The sequence below is a fragment of the Salmo trutta genome, chromosome 21 (genome assembly GCF_901001165.1).
Source record: "Salmo trutta chromosome 21, fSalTru1.1, whole genome shotgun sequence".
NCBI lineage: Eukaryota > Metazoa > Chordata > Actinopteri > Salmoniformes > Salmonidae > Salmo > Salmo trutta.
Window position 1 is genome coordinate 17417296 of NC_042977.1, and position 12937 is coordinate 17430232.

Consider the following 12937-nt stretch of genomic DNA (forward strand, 5'->3'; position numbering starts at 1 on the left):
GAATGAAAGAGGCTGGTCGATTCTATTGGTCTGGAGCATTAGCCCCATGTCTTCTTCTATACGTTTAGCCTTCATTCTCTCAGTCTCTTGCCATTCATTGTTATTAAGCGCAGATAGTTGATTATAAGGAACGCCATTTGAGTAAGTGTTAGATTCATAGGGAAATCGTCTAAGAGAAATTCACTTCTGCGGATGTGATTTTTTTCACAGAACTTGGGATAAAAGCAGTGTATCGTCTAACCTTTTAAATTGGGAAGATATTTAGAAAAATGTCTGGTTCAGGGAATACGATATAAGCCTACAGATAAGTAGTTTCCTCTCTCCGTAGTTTTAAATTGACTAAATTACTATCTCATTTACATTTTTGTCTATTTTTTTTACCAGCATTCCACTGCCACCAATTTCCTGTTTGTAATGCACTAATTTGCCATTTTTTTCCCATAGAAATCCATCCTCATGTTATTGTATCAATAACTTATCTGTAGGCCTATATCGTATTCCCAGAACCAGACATTTTTCTGAATATCATCCCAATTTAAAAGGTTAAAGACACACTGCTTTTATCCCAAGACACACTGCTTTTATCCTCACATCTGCAGAAGACGATTTCCCTATGAATCTAACACTTACTCAAATGGCGTTCATTAGAATCAACCATCGGTGCTTTAATAATGAATGGCCAGAGACTATACCATAAGATATGGATTGTTGGAGACGGACGGAAATAAAAGAATCCTTGGCATCCATTCATATTAGTGTCATAATGATGACCTGGCTTGTGACTCACCTCTCCGATAATTCTGAAAGTTCCCCCACGTCGTCATGGGGATTAGGTTGTGTTCCTCTGTTACTGGCGGTTACCAAACGGCTCGACACCAAATCACACCCCCTCCCTGTTTTAGTTACAACCACGTCACTCTTTTTCCCCCCTTACCACATCACCCATGTCCTGTCTGGCTGAACCAACAGTCACACATCTGTATAAGGAGAGGAGGTGTTCAGTGGGTGAGCTGCTCTAAGGGGAAAGATTGGGTAGCCTGTGTACCGGTCTGCTCTAGCCGCCTTGTCATGTTTGTCATGACAACAACAACACAACACTGACCTTAGATCAGTATTTTGAATTGGATTTTATTTATGAATATAATCCTTACAAGGATCATGTTAAATATTGGACCTGCTATATAGACGATTGCTTTGTGTTCTGGACGGGTTCCGAAATTAAACTCAATTCATTTCTTAGCTACATTAACTCTAGAGTACAATCGATTTCCTTCACTATGGAAAAAAGCATTAACTCTATGCATTTCTTAGATGTACTTGTTACAAAGAAGAGATCATCTCTAAGTACTACAGTTTACAGAAAACCTACAGATAAAAAATACTGTATTGACAGCTGATAGTTACCACCCTCTCCCCCTAAAAAATAGGTTTTACTAGGAAGCCAACTTCATAGACTGCGTCGCATCTGTGGCGCAAAGGAAGAATATGATAGACAATCAAATTCTCTCCTCGAGCGTTTTCGCTTGAGACGATACCCCCATATCTGGCTTGACAAATCTAAAAAAAAAATTGTCAAAAGCTTGAACAGAAGCTAGTTACTTAATAAATCCCAACAAAACAGAAGAAACCGTTTTCTGTAAACTGTATACCTACTTTCAATGATAGCTGTAATGGCATCAAGTCTACTGCCAATAGACACTGGCACATATTACCCTCAGACTCCTCTTTAAATTCCACCTTCCAGAATCCACCTTTATTCACCTATAAACGATCAAGAAATGTATCGAGCAGGCCTTCATAGAAGGATGTACCTCCTGTAGCACCATAAGAAACTGTTCTAACGTTGTATGCCCTCAGACTTCTAGGACCTATCAAATAAAGTCATGTGTAACTTGCACTACTAAAGGAGTTATTGATATGTTTCAGTGTTCTTGTAATAAGATTTGTATTGGGGAAAAAAACATCCCGTGTCTTGAAAGTACGCCTTGGAGAACATAAATGTACTGTCAGACGTCAAGACATCACCTCGCCGGTTGCGAGACACTTTATAGGACAAAACCATTCTGTGATGAATTGCGTGGCGTCGGGATCGAAAAAGTTCATCCAGCGCGTAGAGGACGGGACTATTGACAACAAATGACTCCACAGAGAAGCCATGTGGATATATAAATACAATTCTGTATCTCGACACGGTTCAAATGAATAATTCGATTTCACCTCCTTCCTATAAGCCAAATTTAGACTGTTATACAAGAACACTGTCCATATCAGACTTCGCATGTCATTTATGAGTTGGCCCCACATATTTATGAACGGCTGTGCCTGATGTCCTTTGTGGTGGGCTATCTCATGAATTGATATGATGTATTTAGGTGAGCGGACACCTGGGGGCGATTGATTTGTGATTTGCCCTTCGTGCCCGCTCCCATACCCCATAATTCTGTATTGCTTTGTGACTCATTTGCAAGAAGGTAGACCAGAAAAGCCACATCTCTGATTGGCAGATGAGTGGCAACCCTGATTAGAACCACCTGCTGCCCATCTGTTGTTCTTTACAAATGCTGTTTTGAATTCAAATAAAATTGAATCTATCCCTGAAAATAATTAAAAACAATGAATAATCGAGGAAGCTTTATGCAACATCTTTTTGAGTGCGAACCCATTACACCTTTTTGTTTGACTGAATTTGCGGGTTTTATGCACCAGCCAAGCTTGTGGGAGAGCGCGATGGTTCTCTTTTGATCAGTATGTATGACCAACTTCAAGAGGTCGTGGTGATATAAGCTGTTCTACTTAGTTCATTGACTTTCATTGAACCAGAAAAAAGCAGAAAAGGGGCCTCCCGACTGGGGCGGCGGTCTAAGGCACTGCATCACAGTGCTAGAGGCATCACTACAGATCCGGGTTCGATCCCGGGCTGTGTCGCAGCCAACCGGGAGACCTATGAGGCGGCACACAATTGGCCCAGCGACGTCCGGGTTAGGGGAGGGTTTGGCCGGCCGGGATGTCCTTGTTCCATCGCGTTCTAGCGACTCCTGTGGCAGGCTGGGCGCAGGCACTCTGACTTCAATCGCCAGCTGTACGGTGTTTCCTCCGGCACATTGGTGTGGCTGGTTTCCGGTTTAAGCGAGCAGTGCGGCTTGGCAGGGTCGTGTTTCGGAGGACACAATGCTCTTGACCTTCGCCTCTCCTGAGTCCGTACGGGAGTTGCAGCGATGTTACAAGACTGTAGCTACCTATTGGATATCACGATTACGGGGTAAAAAAGTAAGAAAAAAGCTGAAAAAAACAGCGAGGGGGTGTTTCGCTTCCTCTTCCATCTCTGATATAAGGGGTTAAGGTGTTAGTTAGCTGGAGGGGATGGATGGGGTTAATTCTCTGTAGATTATACAGTTAACAGGAGTCACCTGTCCTGGTGTTGATGTAAGCCCCTGCTGTCGGGGACATTGTGTAGGACACTGTGTCAGGGACAATAGCAGACATGAGGCGTCGCTCAGGGCACCTGTCAGTCCCTATGGTAGCAGGTGACCTGGCCACACTCAGGGAGGGAGGGGCCACACGGAGGGGGGCTATTCAATCAAACCAAATAGACCAAAATGACGTTGTTGTTGTGCTGAAGGATGCAAGTTGTATCAGTCATGGTTGAAACAATGTTCAGTGTGTGAAGGAAAATTTGTGAGTATGTGTGTGAACAAACAGATGTTTCAAGCTCGTTTCTAAGAGTAGGTTAACCATTGTCAAGAGTAACATTGTTGTATGCCATTTTTATGCCATTTATAAACAAATCTACATTGTTTTTTGTCAGATGCAACAAATGGTCAACTCCGATTCCCGGTACAGCAGCCATCAGCCAATGGAAGCGCTCAGACCCAGGAGCCAATCAGGCATGGGACATCAGAGTCAGCTGACCACCATCAACCAATCACAACTCAATGCCCAGTTGGGACTGAGCGGGAACAACGTTACCCATAATTCCCCATCTCCCCCTGGGAGCAAGTCGGCCACACCCTCTCCTTCTAGTTCCGTACATGAGGATGACAATGAAGAATCAATAAAGGTGAGCATAGAGATGAATACATACATGCACGTGTGTGGCACACACACACACACACCCACACCCACACCCACACCCACACACACACACACACACACACACACACACACACACACACATACAGAGAGCACAGAGGGAGCGAGAGAACTGACACACGCAAACACACCCTCAAAACAACTAACTTCCTTATTATACATCCACCCCCCCCCCCCCCCACACACACACACGCATGCACATACACACACATACACCTATTTGTATAAGTGTGAGTCATCTGTAACCTTTGCGCCATTGCATTTGCTTACCCTTTCCCTTGGAGAATGAAGTCACAGTGGAGAGCTGCTATCTTAATGCTTATGTGATTGCTCATACAATGGTGCCATTTTCCATGCATATACAACACTATATGGAAATCAGACCACCGGTACGTTTACCAAACACCTTTGCCATATTCCACACCCTTATTTCCACCGTATGTCTTAACTGCAAATAGCAATCTTTTGGGAAATGAAACTATTTCAATATTTTATGTGCCCCTCTGGAAAAATCCTTATGTTTAATTTAGTGGAGTATAAAATCTAATGCGGTCAACATTTCAGAAATGTGCACTGCGCTATCGAGAGTTATGGCTATTTCTGTGTTTCAAGGAAAAAAGCCATTTCGAAACATATTCATAAAATGATGGATAAATGAAAGTCTTGCATAGTCGTAACTACCGGTACTAACAGCTGTCAAGGTCTTTTTATACAGAAACCATTTCTATCTGTTTGCAAACTCTCACATTCATGGTCATGTTCATTATCTCACATAGAAAACAAATTGTTTTAAACGGTACATTCCTACTGGACAAGAGCAGGTAAATAAATCGAAATATTTATGAATGTTCTGGAAAATGTTAGGAAGGATATACAGTCAGCATTTTAAATAGTGCCCTGAGTTTTTCCTGATCGTGGTAAGGAACAACTCTGTGTCCTACAGTATACTGTACATAGCGTGTCTACTATTAAAGTCCGTTCTGATCTATTTAAACAATCAACACTCACTCGTCACACACTTTGCTCCCTCCAGAAGCACATTTAGTCTGACCATTCCTTCCTTCTCTCTTCATCAGGCAGAGAAGCGACCGGCAGCGGTTGAGACGCCCAAAAAGCCCAAGACCCCCAAGAAGAAGAAGAAGAAGGACCCCAACGAACCCTCGAAGCCAGTTTCTGCCTACGCTCTGTTCTTCAGAGACACCCAGGCAGCCATCAAGGGCTCCAACCCCAATGCTACCTTTGGAGAGGTGTCCAAGATAGTAGCCTCCATGTGGGACGGCCTCGGAGAGGAACAGAAGCAGGTATGACACCTATAGTACAATGCATCCTCATACCTCCTCATACCTCCTCATATACACTTCCTTGTTGGACTTCATTAGACAGGATCAGCCCCACTCTGATGCTATAGAATAGATTATAATATACACTGAGTGTACCAAACTTTAGGAACACCTTCCTAATATGGAGTTGCACCCCCTTTTGCCCTCAGAACAGACTCTATTCGTCGGGGTATGGACTCTACAAGGTTTTGAAAAGCGTTCCACAGGGATGCTGGCCCATGTTGAGTCCAATGCTTCCCACAGTTGTGTCAAGTTGGCTGGATGTCCTTTCGGTGGTGGACCTTTCTTGATACACACAGGAAATTGTTGAGCGTGAAAAACTCAGCAGCGTTGCAGTTCTTGACACAAACCGGTGCGCCTGGCAGCTACTACCATACCCTGTTCAAAGGCACTTCAATCTTTTCTCTTGCCCATTCACCCGCTGAATGGCACACAGACACAATCCATGTCTCAATGGTCTCAAGGCTTAACATGTTTTATTTAACCTGTCTCCTCCCCTTCATCTACACTGATTGAAGTGGATTTAACAAGTGACATCAATAAGGGATCATAGCTTTCTCCTGGATTCACCTGGTCAGTTTATGTCATGGAAAGAGCAGGTGTTCTTAATGTTTTGTATACTCAGTGTATTAGATTATAAAATAATAGAATATAAGGTTATTGTCCTCACAAAAAGAGGGAGAAAAAGTTGATGAAAAAAAACACCATTAAATCCTTTTCAGAGTTTTACAGTAGAAATAGCTAGTGGCTCTCCCTGGTCCTGCGGCTCTGCTACTGTGAATGCTACTGTGTGTTTTGACTTACAAATGGCCTCTTGACAGAAGCAAATGGAAGAGAGAGCTTTTACATATTTATTCTAGTAAGCGCCGTGCTATTGTCCTATTACATACGCGCACATGCACACACACACACACACACCTCCAGTGTGGCGTAGAGCTGCACACGGAGAGGAGCATAGCAGTAAAGGTGGAGGAGGATGTCTGTCTGAGCACAGGACAGTGTACTTCCTGGAGAGAGAACAGCAACAGCTCGGAGGACAGACGGACGGACGGACGGACGGACGGACAGACAGACAAAAACAGACAGATGGATGGATTGTGAAGAGGAACAATCTAGTTCTATATAAATTGGAAACCTTTTGAGCATTATTTAGATGCCCCCAACTTTATTAAGCATCATAATAGCTTCATAGGACATAAACACTAACCCTGGTAGAGGGGTTTCTTTCTAGGAATGAAGTCGTTTGGCAACTGAAGCGCAATGTTTACTGTTCTGTCTTTTATAGGTGTACAAAAAGAAGACAGAGACTGCCAAGAAGGAATACCTGAAGCAGCTGGCAGCATACAGAGCGAGCCTAGTCTCACAGGTAGGTACCAGTACCAGACATAACCTGGGAGCTGTAGTTCTTCTACAGTGATAAATAAGTCTTCATAAGGGCAGTGGTCTGTTGCCTCTGTATGACTCTGGTAATACTGTTGTGCTCTCTCTCTCCCGCTTCCATCTCTCGCTTTCCCATCTCTGTCTTTCCTACTCCTTCTCCCGTCTTCCTTTCTCTGTCCTCTCTCTCTCTTCCTCCCTCCCTCCCTTCCACCCGGTCGCTCCCTCCCTCTCTCCAGAGTTACAATGAGCCAGGTGAGGTCAAAGTGTCCCAGGCCTCTTCCATGCTGGGCCCCAAGCCCCCCGTGTTCCCCGGATCAGGCCACCAGCACCCCCAGCAGCACCCCCACCCCCATCACTCCCACCCCAGCCTCTACATGAGCCACCCCTACCACCACCAGAGCCACCACCCCCACCCCCACCACCAGCAACAACAGTCCCAGCAGCACCAGGCCGGCCTCAGCCCCCACCTGTCCCCCCTCCAGGGTCTCTCCCGGGGGGTGACCCCCCGGCCCAGTGGACCCCATTCAGGTGGGGTGTCTCTGGGCAGCATGGCGGCGGTGTCTCCCCCTCCTTTCCAGATCAGCCCGCCGCTCCACTCCCACTCCCACCTAGGAATGCACCATCAGCAACAGCTCGGAGGACACCCGCTGTCTCTGCACTCACCCTCAATGGGACAGGTTAGTTGAACAGACACACACACACACACACACATACACACACATGCCCAAATGCATAAAAACACACTTAAAATCAAATCACATTTTATTTATTACATTCGCCGAATACAACAGGTGTAGACTTTACCGTGAAATGCTTACTTACAAGCCCTTAACCAACAATGCAGTTTTGAGAAAAACAACAGTTAAGGAAATATTTACTAAATAAACCAAAGTAAAAAAAAAAGAACAAGTAACACAATAAAATAACATTTACGAGGCTATATATACAAGGGGTACCGGTGTGCGGAGGTACAGGGTAATTGAGGTAATAAAGTGACTATGCATAGATAGCAACCGTGTAAAAAAAACTGGGGGTCAATGCTAATAGTCCAGGAAGCCATTTGATTAGCTGTTCAACAGTCTTATGGCTTGGGGGTAGAAGCTGTTAAGGAGTCTTTTGGACCTAGACTTGGCACTCCGGTACAGCTTGCCGTGCGGTAGCAGAGAGAACAGTCTATGACTAGGGTGGTTGGAGTCTTTGACAATTTCTAGGGCCATCCTCTGACACCGCCTGGTATAGAGGTCCTGGATGGCAGGAAGCTTGGCCCCAGTGATGTACTGGGCCGTACGCACTACCCTCTGTAGCGCCTTGTGGTCGGATGCCGAGCAGTTGCCATACCAGGTGGTGATGCAACCAGTCAGGATGCTCTCGATGGTGCAGCTGTAGAACTTTTTGAGGATCTGAGGACCCATGTCAAATCTCCTGAGGGGGGATAGGTGTTGTCGTGCCCTCTTCACAACTGTCTTGGTGTGTTTGGACCATGTTAGTTTGTTGGTGATGTGGACACCAAGGAACTTGAAGTTCTAGACCTGCTCCACTACAGCCCCGTCGATGAGAATGGGGCGTGCTCAGCCCTCCTTTTCCTGTATGCCACGATCATCTCCCTTGTCACATTGAGGGAGAGGTTGTTGTCCTGGCACCACACTGCCAGGTCTCTGACCTCCTCCCTATAGGCTGTCTCATCGTTGTCGGTGATCAGGCCTACCACCGTTGTATCGTCGGCAAACTTAATGATGGTGTTGGAGTCGTGCTTGGCCACACAGTCGTGGGTGAACAGGGAGTACAGGAGGGGACTAAGCACGCACCCCTGATGGGCCCCTGTGTTGAGGATCAGCATGGCAGATGTGTTGTTACCTACCCTTACCACCTGGGGAGGCCCTTCAGGAAGTACAGGACCCAGTTGCAGAGGGAGGTGTTTAGTCCCAGGGTCCTTAGCTTAGTGATGAGCTTTGAGGGCACTATGGTGTTGAACGCTGAGCTGTAGTCAATGAACAGCATTGTGGCCCAGGTGAGTTCAACACACATGCAAAAACACACACTCAAGTGCGCACACACACACACTGTACATATTATGCATATTGTGGTTATACACTCAGACATGGCCACCTACAATGTACAGCTTCAAACACTTTACACATACTGTACATACATACATGATGCAAGCAGATGAAATGGAGAGTATGATGGGTGTGTATGTTATTGACCAGTGGTTCTCAACTGGTTTTGCCTCGGGACCCAGATTGAACCATGTTGTCGCAATCCAATATGCGCGTCACTGATTTTTTTGGTGTTGCCAAAATGCAATCTGGAAAACTATGTTTAATGCTATATTGATAGTAAATTCACCAATTATATGACAAGGGAACAACAGCCCCACCTTTTTCATTGTCATTAATTCCATTTTGCCCATATTCTTGATGAAGAATGTTAAGTTCACTGGTTTGAGACCACAACATCAACCAAATCCGCTAAATAATGTTGCTAATAACTCTATATTGAAAATACTGTGATTGAAGAAAAATAGTTCAGAGGTTAAATTATTTAAAAAATATATAATCTCTACACACTTTCTACCTGACGTTAGTTGTTTAAGTTGAGACTGCAGTATTTTTCACAAAAAGTCAGTAAATAAATGTTTTAGGTATTTTTGTACTGAGACACTATGGACCCGTCCAAAACCTCGAGCCACCGGTTGAGAATCACAGTTATAGATGATTCATTTCAATGTTATTTACAATCATATCCGGTCCCTTCATGTGCCAGAGATTGAAGGCAAGATAGGATGTATTCAGACTTTACTGCCAGTCTAATACTGTACATTCACATTACACACTCTCTCTCTCTCTCTCTATCCCTGTTTTTCCTTTTCTCTCAAAAACACAACTCCCCTACACGTACGCACACACGCACACATGCCACACATAGCCACACACACACACACATACACACACACACACACACACACACACACACACACACACACACACACACACACACACACACAATCCCCCATTTTCCATTTTCTCCCAGTAATAAACAAATGCATTAGGCTGAGGATGTTATGTAAGGGCACCAACAGCAGTACATTGAGATTGATGAATGCATCAGTGGTGGAGACAAAACGCCAGGCAGGCAGGGCTATCTGATGAAGCCAGTCTAGCAGACAGGACAGGACACATACACAGGAAATGAGATGAGTTCTCTGTAGGGGCTAGTCAACAACGCAGATTGGAAAAAGGGAAGTGGACCTCTCTCTCTCTCTCTCTCTCTCTCTCTCTCGGCTTTCTCACTCTCTGGACCTTAGATACAGAATACGTACGAGAATGCAAACTGTACATCAGAATTGTATTTAAAAAGCAACTCACTCCTTCAGAGGATAAATCACCCATCCGTTTCTATGCACAAAAACACCAAGATTCGCTGCCTCACTAATGCAACAGACAAGTTGTCCTGAGAAAAATCAACAACAACAAATAAACCACAGAGGATATATCCGAGAGAGGGCTCGGTATAACATTAGATGAGATGATACTACGGGATCAGCTTTACTCCCTGTACAATCTAACATGAACTGCTCTCTTTTCCCTTTAGGGAACTACTTTTGACCAGAGCTCCATAGGGTGGTGTCATTTGAGAGGGACATTAGTTTAATAAGAGGACTAGGTTATCAGGTATCAACGGGACCAGGTCGTTATGGAAACAGGTATCCAGGGGAACAGGTGACATACCTCTTGAGTGAGAGAGAACACTCACCTCCTGATTCTCCTGAGAGTGGTACTTAGAATGAATAACAAAACTAGGGTTTGTGGGAGATTCTAGGTAAAGGCGTTGGAACTCACTTCCTAGACGAGTTATATCAATATGGAGGTTACTCAACATATCCTAGTAGTTCGACTATGTTCTACCACTCTTACCTGTCCAATGTGTTCAGATTATTTAACCTCCTTAGAATATATAGTATAAAGGAAAGGTAGCATGTTGATACTGTACACTCTTAGATAAAAAGGTGCTATCTAAAACCTAAACGGGTTCTTCGGCTGTCCCCAACCCTTTGAAGAACCCTTTTTGGTTCCAGGTAGAACCCTTTTGGTTCCAGGTAAAAACCATTTTGGGTTCTACATGGAACCCAAAAAGGTTCTACTGGAAACCAAAAAGGTTCTATCCGGAACCAAAAAGTGTTCTACATGGAACCAAAAAGGGTTCACCTATGGGGACAGCCGAAGAACCCTTTTGGAACCCTTTTTTCTAAGAGTGAAGCTTTGAGGCTGTAGACTTGAGGTACAGTATTCACTAAGCATGTGGGAATCGTTGTTTTTTAAGAGAGGGAACTGCCATTTATCTACTCTCAGCAGGCAAATTAACTGTTGATGATCGAAGAAGAAAAAATAGGGAGAGGGAGAGGGGGAGGAGGGTGTAGAAGGGTGCCTCAGTCTTCATACAGATTAGAAATATGAATTTGTCTGAAGTCCAATTTTAGATGAGCTGCTTGTATGGAGCTGCCTGCATGGCTGTGTCAGTCCATGGAGAAAAGGGGGGAAGAATGGTTAAACAGAGGTTTGGGTTTGGTTGCCACTAAGCCCCCAGCGCTCAGATCCCTCTTTTATTGGGGACTTTTAAATCCCACGGGGAGTAATAATCCTCCCTTGCTCAATTTTGCATATTTTGTTGGGGAGAGAGCGCAAAACAACAAAAAACGCCAGGGCTGAAACTTTTTCCCTTAGTTAATAGAGTAGGGAAAGGGGGGGAGGGGAGGGGGGATGGGTGACAGAGAGAGAGAGAGAGATAAAAAAAGGGGCAGATGGGGCCTTTGTGATGGAGTGAAGGAGAAGAATTTGTGGGACAATGCCTGAATAGGTAAGAGTCTGAGGAGGAGAAGAGAACTCAGCCACCTGCTGTCCCCTCTCTTTCAGAGCAGAGCTCGCAGCGTAGCGCCCAGATTCACTTCCCTTTCATACGAAGTCTCTCTCTCTCTCTCCCTCTCTCTCTCTCTCTCTCTCTCTCTGTCTGTCTTTCTATCTCTCTGTCTCTCCCTCTGTCTTTCTTTCTCTTTCTGTGTCTTTCTCTGTCTCTATTTCCTTCTCTCCCCTATCTGTCCCACTCCTCCCTCCCTCCCCCAAACAAAAAAAGACAAACACTTATCTGCTCCCCTAATTAAAATAACTACTCCATTTTTACTCCCCATATTCCGTCTCTCCCGCTTCCCCAGCTGGTTAGGCTCCACCTCCTCAGAGTACACTCCCGGGTCTACCATTGACTCGCTATAGGGAAGCTCAGTCAATAACCAACTGCCAACAATGACCATGCCCTCATGAGTCATCGCGTGTTGACCAATGTCTATCACAGCTCGTTTGAATAGTGTCATACTATAACATAACATAGGAGGTCATTATTTGATGAATTGATTCGTATATATCTGTGTGCAGCACCGCTATAGAGAAGTCTGCAAATACTTTCCCATCCACAGTATCCATAGATACGTTATCCACAAGCTAGCTGATCTGTTGGTCTCACACACCACAGCACACGACGTGTATTGGCTGTCATTGGCGTTTTGTTGTTGTCAGAGACACCAGTGTTGTGGGAATTGTGAGCTGTGGACTCAGACTCTATAACCACTTGTGAGATTCTAACCATCTGTATGTAAATGCAAGGCGCTCATCCTCTTTTGAAGGATAATTCTCCAAGTCCGGCTTATGAAAGTCTGGCTTATGATTATGTGCACATATGTACATGCTACACTGATGCACTTTGCTATGGAAATACATACGAGTTTGATATACTCAGACAACGTTTCGACTCTTAGGTCTTCATCATGACTGACATTAGAACCATAGAATTCAATAGAATGCATCTCCTGGTGCCATTTATTCTAAATAGACTGATTTGTAATTCATCCATGACCAAGATGACTGCCATTATTGACACATTCTAAAGTCTATTGCTTATTTCACTGGTCATTGTATGTACACTACATGGCCACTTGCTCGTCGAACATCTCATTCCAAAATCATGGGCATTAATATTGAGTTGGTCTTTGCTGCTATATCAGCCTCCACTCTTCTGGGAAGGCTTTCCGCTAGATGTTGGAACATTGCTGCGAGGACTTGCTTCCATTCAGCCACGAAAGC

At 44.6% G+C, this 12937-nt stretch overlaps 1 protein-coding gene across 1 annotated transcript in view; it reads left to right on the plus strand.

Moving 5' to 3' along the window:
- Window positions 1–12937, plus strand: part of LOC115156838 (thymocyte selection-associated high mobility group box protein TOX) — a 59232-nt gene that overhangs the window by 39762 nt on the left and 6533 nt on the right. Inside the window, exons 5-8 of the mRNA XM_029704583.1 lie at window positions 3806–4057; window positions 5166–5390; window positions 6715–6795; window positions 7046–7486. Of these exons, the coding sequence (XP_029560443.1) occupies window positions 3806–4057; window positions 5166–5390; window positions 6715–6795; window positions 7046–7486 (999 nt within the window). The remainder of the gene's footprint in view (window positions 1–3805; window positions 4058–5165; window positions 5391–6714; window positions 6796–7045; window positions 7487–12937) is intronic.